Here is a 15,910-nt window from a genome sequence, read left to right as displayed (position 1 = left end):
TAACAAATGTAATAGTTATCACCTTCTTCTAATTCAGGAGAATAATGCAAACTAAAACTACATAATAATTCACAATCTTTAATTAAGGGTCTAACATGGCATAAAATAATATTATAATCCCACAGGCACATTTTAAGGCAAGTATAAGTAAAGTAGCCAAAATAAAAAAGTTAAGAGACTGTAGATTATTGGAAATGATAACACATTTAATAAATTACAGTCTAAGCAAAGAGTTACATAAAGCAGGAATGTATGTCAGAGTTATGAAAGCAAGACCCAAATGCAAGACTTCCTGTAGAGTACAATGTGTTTATTTACAGGGAAGAAAATGACAACAAGTGCAACAATCTTCCGCGTGTGTTTCTCTCTTCGTGTGCTCGCTCCCGTGCATGACTTCTCCAGTGTTCGTGGTGGTTGTCCTTTTCCTTTCAGTAACTATGAACAACATGCTCCACTTCCTCCACTCATTTCCGCAACACTTTGGATATAAACACACTGCCGTTAATACACGCAATCCCCTCCACTCGAAACACTATCACAAAGTAGCTGGGAACTGAATGATTTCTCACAACGATCCAGCATCGAGTGAAGCTCAGCTCGTCTGTTAAGTAGCTCTTCAGATTAGGCTGATCAGTAACAGGTGAGTTTCATTCACTTTCAGGTGTGGCTGGCTTAACGGCAGGAAACTCTGCGGGCCTGACGTCTCCAGAAACCCCGGACACCGCTGTACACACACACACCCATCAACTCACAAGTGAAAATGAGGGACGGTGAGTGTTGTGTTGGGCTCTTGAATAAAACTCCCGCTCAAGCGATAACGTGGAGCAACAACAATCTTTCTTTAATACAGCTTACTGTCGTGCTGTTTTACATTAGTGATGTTCGATTCGTGAACGAATCGTTCAATACTCGAGAATCACTTTACTGACTCGTGAATCATGATTCACAAGCCCAACTGACTCATCCCTGTTGCTGTTAGCAAACTAATTCCATTAGTAGAAATATATCTAGCTTATAATTAAAATTGTGGGGGGGGGGAACAACAGCCAGTTTCGTAACAAAAGCATTTCTGCTCTGAACTGGAAGAAAAAACCCTGAGTAGAAGCTCACATCAAGAAAATAGCTCCTCGGTTCAGAGTAGCATCGCGCTGCTAACATGCTAACAACACATTTGAGCTACTCACCCCCTCCCTTCCTGTGCTGAATCGTAAGCATAAGCGAATCACTCAGGACTCGCTCACCCCTCCCTCCTGTGCTGAATCATAGAGCGAACGAATCACTCAGGATTCACTAACGCCCTCCCTCCTGTGCTGAATCAAAGAGCGAACGAACGAATCACTCACTCACTCACCCCCTCCCTCCTGTGCTGAATCATAGAGCGAGCAAACAAATCACTCACTCACCCCCTCCCTCCTGGCTCACAGCTTCTTCTTCTTCTTGGTTGGCAACCAATGTTAAGGCGCATCACCGCCCCCTGGCTCAGAACGCAGTGGACATTTAGATGAGAAAATATATATTTGACACACTTAAGGAAAATACTAATAAAATACAAATAAACAAAATAAATGTTTATTAAGCAATTTTGATAGGAAATTGCTTAATTTTAGAAATGTTTTTGCTCTTTTTTCTCTATAGAATAGTTGTTTTTTAATCATTCATCTTAGCAGTGGGATTTACATGAAAAGGGAAACAAATTAAGTTTGAGTGAAAATGTAAAATTTTTGCACTCTCTGGTCAACTGACTCAGTGAATCAAATGACTCAAAAACTCGATTCACTTTGGTGAGTGACTCATTAACACTCGATTCAGTAAAAAGAATCAAATTTACCATCACTATTTTACATGCTACCAATTTCCTGTTTAGTGGGTAAGTACTGCCGCCTAGTGGCGCATGATGTACATCAATATAGATTACACCACAGTGAGCAAACACATTCATGGCCACGGCAGGTCGTCAGGCAGGGACGGCAGACCATGACAATATACTGAGCTGATTACTTTTTTTTTTTTTTAACACAAATTCAAATTCTTTTGGGCTTATCAACCCTAAATCTGAACCTTAATGGCTTGGACTGTGAGTGTTCATTATAGAGCTCAGTTTCCGCCACAACTTTGGTTGTTGCTCTAAAATAGCTGGCTAAGAAGATTTAAAGATTATATAAATAAGAGTACAATCTAAGAATACCTATATGATCTAAAGCTTGATCCAACATGCTGTATTTTTACATGCCTTTTGTAATATCTGCACTCTTTTGGTTAAAGTGTGTCTTCTGTATATTCATGATATGTTTAACCGCATGCAAAAACCACACTGAAAATCTAAAGACTTTAGTTTGTTGCAATTGAAAGAATAAACCTCTACCAAATTACTCTCTTAAAATAACAGTGAAAAACAAAAACAGTGACATGATGCACAAATACATTTTGCCGTGTTAATCACCAAAAGCACACATTCAAACAAAGTTCTGGTCGGTGATGAAAATTTTGAATGACAGAACTCATTCTGTGTATTATAATCTCCTTTTACTTGCTAGAAGTGACTGAAATAAAGGGTTCCCTTGTAGAGGTGGTAAAAGTATAGAATTTTGTTCTTAAGTAGAAATACTACTGCTAAAAAAAAAAAACTCCAGTAAAAACTGAATTACTGATTCAACTTCTTTACTCAAGTAAAATTTAAAAAACAAACAAACAAACAAACAAACAAATACAGGCTCTGAAATGTACTCAAAGTATGAAAGTAAAAATAGCTCTTTGGAGGATTTTTCTCTTACCTAGATTGTTTTTCTAAACAGGAAAATGTGTGCAGTCGGGGGTTAATGTGAGATTCAGTAGGTTGGAGAACCCTAAAATTGGTTGCAATACCTCAGTGTGTGGAAAACAATCATAACTCACAATTGGCATGTCTGCTGTGGCAGACGGAGAGGAGTGGAGAAAGATTGGACCCGAATGCAGTCACTGATAACGGACTTGAATTGAGAGTAAGCCTTTATTACGGCAGAGCAGAATACAAACAAAAGCAAAGGGTGGCAATGAGTAAGCTAGCAAAACCTAAACTGGGAGAAACCTAAAAAAAATAAAGAATAATGACACTAAAGCCCTGCAACATGGGAAATGCAGTTTGCAGACAATCCAGCAACAAACAGGACGACAAAGGGCTTAAATACACAGAGGGATAATGAGGGAATGAGACAGAGGAGGAGGAGAAATCACACACAACGAGACCGGGGAAATAAAACTGAAAACACTAACATAGCACACGAGACTGTAAAAGTCTCTGAGCAGTCGTTACCTTTGAATCTAACCTCTCTTCTTCCTCTCCTGTCCTGTCTTTCTTATCTTTCTCCATCTCTGAGTGAAGTTGGCTCTCTTTCTGTTCTCTCCCTGTGAAATACAGCAGCTGGACCTTTAGCTAGCAACACACTTTGAAACAAACTGCACACAAACACTTTGTGTGTTTGTTGAGCTGAGAGGAAAGTTGCATTGGAAATTAACTGACACTTAAAAACATGGTGGCTGTAGCTCAGGTGGCAGAGCAGGTCAGCCACTAATCAGAAAATCGGTGGTTCGATCCCAGGTTGCCTCCTGGCTGCATGCCAGGAGGGTAAGATACTAACCCCATGTTTGCCTACTGGTGGTGGTCAGAGGGCCCGGTGGCGCTAGTGTCCGGCAGCCTCGCCTCTGTCAGTGCGCCCCAGGGCAGCTGTGGCTACAACGTAGCTTGCCATTGCCTGTGTGTGAATGGGTGAATGACTGAATGTTGTGTGAAGCGCTTTGGGGTCCTTAGGGACTGAGTAAAGCGCTATACAAATGCAGGCCATTTAAAAAACAATCACTTTTAATCCCTGACTTTGACACATGTCGTCTTTTTTTTTTTTTTTTTATTTATCCACTGGTGATTAATAAACAAACAAAGGTCCGCAGTGACGAGATAATAACTCCCCCCCCGAATGCATTACAGCCAAAGTAATGAGCTTGTTTTGAAAACGTAATAAGTAGAAAGTACAGATATTTGTTTGAAACTGTAGGGAGTAAAACTAAAAAGTAGTCAGAAAAATCAGTTTCCTTGACATCTGCCTTTGTCTGTTGTTCAGAATGCTGACATCTGTTTCCTGTTGGGTTAGGATGATAAAAACAATGTTTATGCTATTGTCACAAGTAAATGCTATAATGTCAAGTTCCATGTGTCTCTTACTGGCGACTGACAGCACACAGCATATGAGATGAAGGAGGGGTGGTGAATCCCACAGCTGGTGTGAGATCCAGTTCATCCTCTGTGATTCCAGGTGGAGGAGTGAAATGAAAGCGCTGAATGAGGGAGGTGAAGAAGAGGAAGAGCTCCATCTTAGCCAGACCTTCTCCGAGACACATCCTGCGACCTGCAAATGCAAAGAGTTTACACTCATTTAAACGAATCATGTCTGCGCTAGTGAGAATTTTCTCAAAAAAGCCTGACAAAGTTGTCATACCTGCAGAAAAGGGCATGAAGGGATCTCTCCTGACAAATTGACCCTTTTTGTCCAGAAAATGTGAAGGGTTAAAAGTGTGTGGGCTCTCCCATTCACTCTCATCATACAGGACAGAGGTGAGAAGGGGAAACACAATAGTTCCCTGTGGGAAACAGAAGATTTCTCATGTAGATGTACATCTACAGAACTAGTTCAGGTTATGAGAAGTAAATCAAGATGTTAAAATATATTTAGGTACAGCAGCTGACCTTTTTGATAAAGTATCCCTTGAAGGTGACATCTTGGCTAGTTTGGTGAGGAACAGACATGGGGACAATATTCGCCAGTCTCTGAGTCTCGTGAATGACTGCATCAGTGTACGGCAGGTTTTTCCGGTCAGCTACACAAACTTGTCGGCTTCCTACTACCCGGCTCAGCTCCTCGTGGACCTGCTCTGCAGAGACAAAATAAAGAAACAAATTTGTCCACATTAGTTTTAACAGATCTGCTAAAACGTGTAAAAATAAATAAATAAATAAAAAATCTAAAATTATACACAGAATATTGTTATGGTGCACATTGTTTGCATATGAAATGCTGTGTATTTATTTACCACTGACTGGTAGTGGTGGTGGTTGTTTTGCCTTTTCCCTCTGATATCACCTGCTGACATGTCAGTAAACCCATAACTGAAGTCATTGGTCTTGTAGCCCAACAGGACACTGAACTCTATATACGTATTTATGTGTTATCACCTTATATAAATATCAACTATGTGTGTTGGAAAGGCTGTCGACTGTGTTCGAGAGCCCCCTTGTGGCGAGAGAGTTGAACTATTGAGAACATGGTCCAGAGCATGTAGGTTAAGCTAACACATAGCAAGAGGCACCTTGTAAACTGACTCAACAGTGGACGTCTAGGCATAGTGTGAGTTGTGTGCGTCTCTAAAGAACTGTGAGTAGACATCTTGATTGAATCCTTATTATAATCAGCATTCTGTATATGTTTTGTTTACAGACCACACATATGGGCTCAAATTGTGGGCATAAATATTTTGTACTCTTAAATCAAATGTGTAGTTGTGAACTGAGTTTTGTAAGTGTGTAAGTGTGTGTGTAAAAAAGATTTGTGTTTGTAAAAAAAATATTTACACAGTTACAAATTTGTTTGTTAAGGTCTGGTTACAACGGTGGCCCTGAGAAGCCAAACGGACTGCAACTTACACCAGCAATAAGAAAAACGTTGCAAAAGCACACAAAACACAACGGAAATAGGAAACAAGAAAACAAAAATAGGAAAAAAAAAAAAAAAAAAAAAAACACACACACACACACAAGGGAAGTGTTTCTGGGGAGACAACCTGACGGACCAGTTGCAGGAACCGAAAAAATGGTGTGTTTTATCATGATTCATATAATACTGCTGACGTATTTTCAGACTAATAGTTAGGCTAACACACTTACCTCTCATCTTTTCTTTCCTCACAAAACCGATAGATCCTTCACTTCTTCTAAGTGTGTCCCAGCGCAATTCTTAGCATAATTTGGTTCCTGCAACTGGTCCGTCGGGTTATTGTCTCCCCAGAAACACTTCCCTTGTGCTTTTGGAAATCTGTTTTTTCCTATTTCCGTTGTCGTTTTTCCTGTTTCCGTTATTTTTTGTGTGCTTTTGCAGCGTTTTTCTTGTTGCTGGTGTTTTCTTAAGTTGCAGTCCGTTTGGCCTCTCAGGCTCACCGTAGAGGTTACAGATACAAAGCAAAAACCTGCGTATTAAACTCTACACTTAAGTTCCCTGGCTATGTGTGACTTTCTTCTTATGAGTAGGAATTTTGTCCCAATTTTTCTGCCTTTCACCTGATTGGTCAATGTCGTGTCAATCATAAATTTAACAATCCAGTCAGAGAATAGATGGGTTTGGGGTGCTTTGCTGAGCTTCAGGTCCTGGAAGGGTAATGCAGTTTGAAGCTGGAGGATCTCTATATGAATATCCTAAGCTAGGTCCCTTAACTTTTGGCAGCTACTGAAAGGATAAAGTTGTGCTATACCAGAAATACCATTATTACTTTAGTATTGAGCCCATACACAGACCCCACCTACGAGTTGTACACCACCCCTGTAAGCCTGTGGTTGCATCACTGTGCTGTTGTGTTAAAGAATAACAGCAAATAAGGAATAACCTTATTTGTGCGTCCTGTGTGTTCTGACCGACACCCCAAGGTGAACACCATTGTTATTCAACCAACGCCTATACAGTCCTGGGTGAAACCCAAATTAACAGTGTGGTATTTCTTATCACCCACATTCTTTTGAGGTGAGACTTGCATGTCTTGTCCAGTTCCTTACCCTGTATGTGTGGGTATTTAGCCATTAACAGCAAACCCCATCTCAGTGTGGCTGCTGTGGTGTCAGTGCCAGCAGCAAACAGGTTGCTCACTGTGAATGTCAAGTTCTCCTCATTGTAGTGAGTATCCAAAACACAGGAGTCCTAAAAGAAATAACACTCACATTGCTTATTGCTATCAAACCTAAAGTGTAAATAATATTATCATAATTTAAAAAAAACAAAAAAAACAACACACAGTCTTACTTCTTCTTTCTGTTTCCGAATCAGAAAACAGTCCACAAGCCCTCGGCACAGTCCAGGCTCCAGAGTCTCTTTCAGATGCTTAATTAAATTCTTTATATCTGTGACAGCCATCTCAACATTTTTTAACATCACCTGGCGATTTTTTATCCAACCGAACAGCCGAGGAAACATGTTAAAAAGCTGCAGGAGAAAAAAAAACAAACAAAAAAACAACAACCTTAAAGCTTATTCCAAGTAAATACACTGAATTATTAGAAATAAAATTAAATACATTTTACTTTGTCATATGACACATGTTATAGTTTAAATATTAAAAAAAAAAAAGATTAAAGTCCACACATTATTATTACACATTGTTTCACCAAATCCTGGTTTTCATTTTTATGAAAGCAGCGATGACTTGACCTATTTTAAAATTCCCCTCACAGAAATAATTTAAATCAAAAATAACAAAGTTACTGTTGCTGTGCATCTAAAGATATCTGATATTTTCAAGTAGCTTTACCATCTAATTTCTTAATGACTATCGGTGCATATCGTGTCATATATACATTTTATTGTATCTCATGATTAAGAATTACTGCCTTTGCATCAATGAGCATTAATAACAATAATAAAAATTAAAAAAAAAAAAGATTGTGAAAAAGCAAATAGTCAGATTTCCAATGCACCACAGAGCCAGATTTGCTAATGGCAGCGCTACAGCTTTGGCTCTAGCCTGTGTTTCTTCACTGAATGTTTAGAGCCTTGTTATTGTAGGGAGTTGTGTATGCCTTCCAGAGAGCCATATCGATGGGGACTTTAGCCCCTGGGATCCCTGTTCAGCCAGGCAGGTCACGAGGTGGAGGCCGGACAACAATCGGCAAAGTCAGATAAGACAGACATGAGATGGATCAGTTATCAGGCCATCCTGACTCCCCGAAAAGCCTTCAGTTGATCCAAAATGCTACAGCGAGAGTATTGACTGCAAGCATATTTCTCCCATATTCGCTTGTCTTCACTGGCTTCCTGTTAAATCCAAAGTTGAATTTAAAATCCTTTCACTTACAAAGTCTTGAACAATCAGGCCCAGTCTAATCTTATAGACCTCATAGGACCACATAGCACTGCTGGTTTACTTGTGGGACCTAGAGTATTCAAAAGTAGAATGGGAGCCTAAGATACGAAGCACGTAGTAAACATCAGGTCATGAGGCCTGTTTGTTGTTGCTAATTTAATTTAATTTATAAGATTTTAGTCTCACAGAATTTTCTACTTCCATATATGAATGTATGTGATCGTGGCCAACTTCACCAACTCATCGAATCTGTCAAAAAGCCAACCTGGACTGATGCAGAACCTGAGACACATATGGTTTGATTGGCTCGCTTCACCATGTTCTTGAATACAGGGTCACCGTAGTCAAATCTGCTTCCGAACACAATAGAGGAGATAATGTTGGCTGTTGCATAATTTATTGGAAGAGCTGTATCAAAAGCATTTCCTGTAAAATTGATACACAAGAAAAAAAAAATCTAAAATAAATAAATCCATACATGGGCTAACAGACATGCACAATATAACATTTAGAGGTGTGCTAATTTAAAAAAAAAATCATTTAAATTGCAGTTCATGGTTCGTGTACTTTTGCCATACCTTTATGATCTTCAATCACTTGAATCAGATAGCCACACTCCTCCAGGATTTTACCCTGAGTAAGTCTTTTGCCCATCCCAAAGTCTTTGAGGGTGGCGAGGGCAAAACGTCTCAGCTCTTTCCACGATTCTCCATTTGCAAACAAAATTCCTACAAAACATAAAATCCTTTATTTTAAAAACTCAATTAACTGATTTTTATGATATGGAAATAGAAACATGCTGACAAGGCTTAAACCACCAGTAAGGAAGGGCTGAAAACAATGAGTATTTTTAAAATTTTTAACTTTTGAAGTAGTTTTTGTTTTTGAATATATCACATTTTGTACCCCCCAAAAAGTCAATTCTGTTCATCTGGATGTAGTGTTTTTACTAAATTACAGTACATTTGCATTTGTCTTTTTTTCCCCTAAATAGTTTAAAATTGTACATGTGACTCTATTGTATTGAAATTAGCACCGCTGACTAAAAATGTCAGATTCATGATCATTGGTCAATGAACATTATTTATAAAGCTGGGGAATCTTGCAGTCAGCTGAGACTGTAGAAGTCACTTGGATGAGTGACAAAACGTTTATCCCACAGAAAACGCTGTCGAGATGAACAGGATCAACTTTTTGGGATTTCCTTACCTGGACGATTGAAGCAATTTCATAATAAAAGTGCTGTATTGCATAGTTTACTACACAAACAGGGTCACATCCTCACGGAAGACATTCAACATTAAAGGAATATGTAGCACTAAACTTATATAAACTTTTTTTTTTAAATTCTGGATGGAGAGGAAACCTGTATTTCATGAAGTCATGTGAGTCACAGCAGCTATAAGTGCTGTTGGTTATTTCTGAGAAGCCAGGTATCATATGTTGACCGGACTATTTGTGATAGTAAAATGAAACAGAATAAATGGTATTATGAAAGAATTTCATACCATGACCTCTGTTCAGGTCCTTAAATAGCGGGGAGACGTTGCGCTCTCCAAACTCCACTGCATAGTTAACCAGTGCCTCTCTGACTGCTTCGTACCCAGCCAAGACCACAACCTTGTTGGTTCCTAAATAAACTGTAAATACTGACCCATATGTCTTTGAAAGCTGGAAGAATAAAAATTAAGCAAAAGACAACTGAAATAGCATTAAATACATTGCAATCTTTCATTAAAGCTGCTCCTTTTGAACGAGAAGACAGCCTGATTTACCTCATGCAGAGTTTTGTAGGGTCTCTTGAGGTCAATTTGCAACAGGTTGCCTAGCAGAGGCAGAGGTCTCGGTCCTGGGGGTTCCTTCCCTCTTTCCTTAGAAATGTAATTGACAGATAGGAGATAAAGAACAAGCAAGAGAACAGCAGCAGCCAGCACGGTGGTGGAACTGGAAAAGTTAAAATCTACAAAAAGTGCCATCTCCGTCTGGTGTCAGTGGTTTTTCTCTGTGTTACTTATGTGAAAACTGCTAGAGCTTCCTTGTAGGGACTCCCATGATAGGTTTAGCATCCATGTTCCCGCCCCTGAGATGCATATCTCATCTGTGCATTAGGTAACTCCCCCAGTGATTTAATTACAGGAACTTGTTTTGCCAGAGCAAGTGAGAGCTGCCTCACCCTTCAAAAAGCCACAGCTATGTTTTTTTAGGGTCAGCAATGTTTCAGTTACCAGGTTGCTATTTATCACACAGAGACATGTAGAAGATTGAGGTCTGTTAGGCGCCACCTCTGTCCCCTGGGGCTCCACCTTGTTTATGCTCATGGTGGCTTTTGGAACATTTTAACACAGTTATCTGATTTAAAAAAATATATCGCTTGCTGTGTGATACAGCTCATCCTTCCTTTGGGATTAATAAAGTATGCTGATTCTGATTCTGATCTAAGTTTGGGGAGTGGAATTCTAATATTTAATTAGTTTGTCGCATAACAATAAGTAAGTAGCAGATACATCCAAACAGTTCATGGGTGGCAGCTTGTTAATGAGGCTCATACAAATATGGTCACTAAAGGCTCCAGAAGACTAACCTGGTGGAGGTCAAAATGCTTACTTGGAAACTAAAGAAGGACCTTACAGTGGTCTCCATTATCCAAATTATGCTGCATATATATATATTCATTCCCCTATGAGGATTGTCACGTGACTCTCCAAACAGGCTGCTGGACATCAGGATGTGCAAACATTAAATTATAAATGTAGCAGGGAAGGAGTATTTCCAGGATTTCTGAAATGGGATGGAACAGGGTGAGCAAGAATGAGAATACGTAATCGGAAATAAAATCAACACAGAAAACAATAGGCATCATTTTCAGGCTCATGTGTAGCCCTGTGGTCTTTAATAATTTTAATTAGTTATATATTGTTGGGTAGTTTGAGTTATAACAATGCAATTAATCTAAAAAGAATAAAAAATAAATAAAAACTTCAAAATAAATGGAACAAAGAGCAAAACATAGTAGCGTAAAAGCTTGAAGTAGCATAAGATTTAAAAAAAAAAAAAAGAAAATACTTAAAGTACTTCATGAATACTCGATTACATTCCTACTGGTCTGTCGCTGCTCTCCTCCAGTGGTGTTGGGCATCGTAAAACACTCGAACACCTGGTGCTATCCACTCTCTCACTCTAGCCTACCTCAGTTCTCCTGCTTCTCTGTGCAGGTATGCCATGATGTCCAGCTTTAGGTTGGCTTAGATTTACATAAACCCATTTCTAACATACATTTGTTTTGTGTGCATTTTGTTTTGGGGTTTTTTGTGGGGCCTAAAGGGAGAGTTAGCTTTCTGGGGATGATGTGGTTGCCCATCCTTGTCTGTCACAGTGTGGTTAATCCAGGAAGAGGTCAACAACAAAATAAACTCAAAACCCTTCACCACTTACCTCTGGTGGCAAAACCATTCAGGACAAATGCTGAACAAACTGAAATATAAAAACAGGATCCCACACTGGGCTTTGCATCCTTTTGCATAGAGCATTATTTAATTTAAAAAGAGTAGCGATACATTTAGAGTTGACAAAGTCAGTCCCATGGCATGGTACAGTACAGTACACAATTACAATGATGTAAATTCCCTTTTTAAATTTGATACACCACATTTCAGCGTTAAACATTCTTCAATATCAGCAGCGCAAACCTTTTAAATGTTTATCATTTTTCTACTTGTCTAACAATGCTGTTATTTCAAGTCACACACATAATGAAAGAGGATTTGTGCAAATACACAGAAATTATAATGTAAAAACCTTTGAAAACCTCTAAGCAACACATCTGTGGGGTTTTTAGGAATATCAGTTTCTTGTTTAGCATAAAGAAAGCACTGCGGATATATCAAGCTGTTAATACAGCTGTCAGAGAGCTTTTTGTGTGTAAGACGGTATACATTCATTTCATTTCTCGGAAGTGTTTCTTTGAGGACAGCAATGTCAAGTAAAGGACTCGGTGTGGTTATCCCAGATTGCAACAGCAGGATACTGAGTAAGAATTCGTTTTTGGAGACATTAAAAGTCTTCAATCTGTTTTGCAGACTCTGGGATGAATCCAGGAAGTGGGCTCCCATTTTATCTGTCGCTGTCTTTACACATGCACAGGTGCAGCATGTGAATTGCACAGCTGATGGAAAAAAACAATAAAAGGTCATTGCAGTCTCGGTGTTCTAGGCCAATTTTAATTGAAAGACTTTGAGTTTCACCAGAACAATGGCACGAGTAAAATCTCCAGCGTCACTTTGTGGGTTTTTTCTTTTTTTATAAACAGCTTCGACGTAAGCACTGAAGCTGATATCCACATAGTAACACACTGTTCCTGTACTTTTGTTGGGCAGAAAACTGAATAGTTACCTAACAGGAGCTGAAAATTGAGATGTAGTAAATGCTCTAAGAAGAGACTAAATGTACCCTGTGGATTAATCCTCAGTCTGGACGGCCTTCTATTGTTCACTAGCAGCTCTCTGCTCTCCCAGTTTCGTGCATTTTGCAAGTCCTATTTTAGGCATGCATCCATTAATGATTCCAAAACAGGCTTTAAATGAGTAAATGGTTTTAGTACCATGAACACATCGCATTATGTACATCTGGCAACAACATTAAGAGGCTCTTAAGGAAAAAAACAAAAACAGTCCTTCTTCATAAGGGCGACATAAAGAAACAGGAACCCTCATTTGTTAGATAGGGCTCAAAGGTGTGCGACAGTTACACAATAAAATCAACTGGAGTGGTCCGTTCTCTTGCAATGATTGACAGTCACCGAAATAAATTTATTGGAAGAGCTGTATCAAAAGCATTTCCTGTAAAATTGATACACAAGAAAAAAAAATCTAAAATAAATAAATCCATACATGGGCTAACAGACATGCACAATATAACATTCAGAGGTGTGCTAATTTTAAAAAAAAATCATTTAAATTGCAGTTCATGGTTCGTGTACTTTTGCCATACCTTTATGATCTTCAATCACTTGAATCAGATAACCACACTCCTCCAGGATTTTACCCTGAGTAAGTCTTTTGCCCATCCCAAAGTCTTTGAGGGTGGCGAGGGCAAAACGTCTCAGCTCTTTCCACGATTCTCCATTTGCAAACAAAATTCCTACAAAACATAAGGTATAATGCATGTCTGCTCCAGCCTAGCAGCCAGAGCCTGACATTCATCAGTTCAGCAGAGGCACAAATGAACAATCAGGCTTGTAGCGCAGACCTTTGTCTGTTTCAGCAGTAGTCTCTGTGACAGAGTTCTCAATTTTGCATTCATGCCTTAACTCAAATAAAGAACTGACAGTATGTGTTTCATGTAATTTTGTATTTCAGCGTGTACTTCTCGGGCTCCACAGCTGAGGTCCTACTTTATCATATTTATCATTTCAAAGTTTGTTTGTTTTTTCCTGTGTTAATTCTCTTTCACATCACCAATCGGGTAAGAGGTCAGATGACTGCTGTCGTTATCAACTCGATATGTCAGTCCAGGATTTCCCAATCATGTGCTGATTATTTCAAACATGGATAAGTCTGAAGGCAGCAGAGTGACGACTTTTACAAAGCAAGAAAAAAAGATAATTACAAAATAAATATAAAGCATCAAACCACCTCAACCAACCACTGATTCTGAGTTGGATAAGCAAGGGAAAGTGACTTTAGCTGGTAATATAACATGCTAATGTGTGTTAAATGTAAAATCCACAAAGTAAAACATTGATAAAGGGATTTGCTGTTGAGCGATCTGTCAGGTCAGTGAGAGTGAAGGGGGCTGTTGCTCAATCTGATCTTAACCAAGCAAAACAGCAAAGATCAGAGCAAAAAAATAAAATAAAATCAGCATTTCTTCAAAAAGAAAATCATCTGTTTTTAAGGTTTTCAACCGTAATTCTACGGGTCTTTAATTTTTTATTTCAGAGTCATTTTATCACTTTTGATCTGACGTTTCCATCTGTGTCATTGGTGAAATGTTATTATAAAGCCAACTATCAACTGAACTCAAAGTACAACACAATGTTGTCACAAACAGCAGAACTTACTCTCATGGCAGACATCGAGAACAAAGGAATATGCACCACTAAACCTTTAAAATATTATTTTGAAATATTATTTTTCTGATTGAAAAGAAACCTGGACTTCAAGATATTGGTCAGCTGTTGCAAAACATGAGGAAACATGCTGTTAATTGTGTAGCCTGTTTCGATCATGTTTTCTTATATCTCTAGTGATCACAAATAACAAAACCCTGGGCTAACACAGATTTATGAACATGAAATTAAACTTAATAAACCACAATATAAAGAATCTTACCATGACCTCGGTTTATATCATTAAGTATCGGGGAGATGTTGCGCTCTCCAAACTCCTCTGCATAGTTGACCAGTGCCTCTCTGACTGTCTCATATCCAGCCAGGACCACGACTTTGTTGGTTCCAAAGTAAAGAGTAAATACAGAGCCATATTCCTTTGAAAGCTGGAAGAATCATTCAAAATAATAATAATTAAATAGCATGTTACGTTCCCCTAACATTTCACAGGAGACCCTGCTAGGGCCATAACATAGCATTAGGTATTGTAATATGTTTAAACTGGCTTCTTTTGATTCAGATCTTGAGAAGAGTTACCTTACCTCACACAGAGTTTTGTGGGGTCTGTTAAGATCTAATTGCAACAGGTTACCAAGCAGGGGCAGAGGTCTCGGTCCTGGGGGTTCATTTCCTTTTTCCTTAGAGATGAAAATGATAGAAACAAGATAAAGTACAAGCAGGAAAACAACGGCTGCCAGCATTGTGGTGGGACTGAACAAAATGAAAAAGATAAAATCCTCAAAATGTTCCATTTGCTCTGATGTTGATGGTTCTCCTCTGTGCTGTCCTTGCAGGTAACACACTTTTCTTTGTGCCAGACTGCAGGGTGGGGGGGTTGACTGGCTTTGCAAAAAGTAAACACTGCATGGAAGACAGTTAACTCACTCGACGCCGTTTACTAAAATCAGGCTGTTTTCCAATGGCTGATAAAAAGGCCAGGAAGGCTACCAGACACTCTGATGTCAATAAACAACTCTCCAAAACCACCTGGGTTATCAGGTATACTCTTAAGTATTTGCTAAACAAATAATTTGCACTATTGAAATGGGCATGTTACGGATTCAAATATTGGGGATGGATACAAGAGGAAAAACCAAAATAACATCACTGGTCCGGCCGGGTCAAGTCAAACGATGATTTTAATGATCACACGCGTGGGAGATGGACACCGTACGCAGACAGCATCAGATCTCAAAATGGTGGAGCATTGATCAAACTCTTATAGCCTCTAGTGGCCCCCACCTAATCATAAAAGCCTAAAAATTCACATTCTTTCTCTCACACGGCGCCTAAGCTACGACCTTGGCTCCCTGTTTATCTGCTCCTGCTGAGATGGGGCAGAAAACTCCAGTATGTTCTGTTCTCTTCTAGAGACAAATAAGGCGATGATTTTCTGCGAACAGTATTTCTTATAACTCAGCAGTATAATGCATCATAAAACAATATCATTCATTCACAATAAATCAGCAGTCTAATGTAATGCAAATCAGTTTAACAAATGTAATAGTTATCACCTTCTAATTCAGGAGAATAATGCAAACTAAAACTACATAATAATTCACAATCTTTAATTAAGGGTCTAATATGGCATAAAATAATATTATAATCCCACAGGCACATTTTAAGGCAAGTATAAGTAAAGTAGCCAAAATAAAAAAGTTAAGAGACTGTAGATTATTGGAAATGATAACACATTTAATAAATTACAGTCTAAGC

General features: G+C 38.8%; 1 protein-coding gene across 2 annotated transcripts; it reads right to left on the bottom strand.

Annotated features, from left to right (window-relative positions):
• Positions 1 to 3,980: 3,980 nt before the first annotated feature.
• LOC146633727 (cytochrome P450 2K1-like) lies at positions 3,981 to 15,008 on the bottom strand. Of its 2 annotated transcripts, none has more exons than XM_085351624.1 (9): positions 9,864 to 10,303; positions 9,597 to 9,759; positions 8,667 to 8,816; positions 8,354 to 8,514; positions 7,032 to 7,211; positions 6,788 to 6,929; positions 4,715 to 4,899; positions 4,467 to 4,608; positions 3,981 to 4,376 (listed from the first exon to the last, which is right to left on the bottom strand). In XM_085351624.1, exons 1-9 carry the CDS (start codon positions 10,062 to 10,064, stop codon positions 4,189 to 4,191), a joined length of 1,512 nt encoding a protein of 503 aa, XP_085207750.1. In that variant the 5' UTR covers positions 10,065 to 10,303; the 3' UTR covers positions 3,981 to 4,188. The 2 variants fall into 2 exon arrangements, with proteins under 2 accessions (XP_085207750.1, XP_085207751.1); XM_085351625.1 differs by lacking the exons at positions 8,667 to 8,816; positions 9,597 to 9,759; positions 9,864 to 10,303 and adding exons at positions 13,075 to 13,224; positions 14,418 to 14,580; positions 14,737 to 15,008 and having other exon boundaries at positions 4,126 to 4,376.
• Between the last annotated feature and the right edge of the window lie 902 nt (positions 15,009 to 15,910).

Source organism: Diplotaxodon limnothrissa, linkage group LG4 (genome assembly GCF_057381915.1).
Source record: "Diplotaxodon limnothrissa isolate DT_005_m linkage group LG4, D_limnothrissa_male_GT1.1, whole genome shotgun sequence".
Classification (NCBI taxonomy): domain Eukaryota; kingdom Metazoa; phylum Chordata; class Actinopteri; order Cichliformes; family Cichlidae; genus Diplotaxodon; species Diplotaxodon limnothrissa.
The sequence above is the reverse complement of the archived record's forward strand: the minus strand, read 5'-3'. Positions and strand labels throughout refer to the sequence as shown.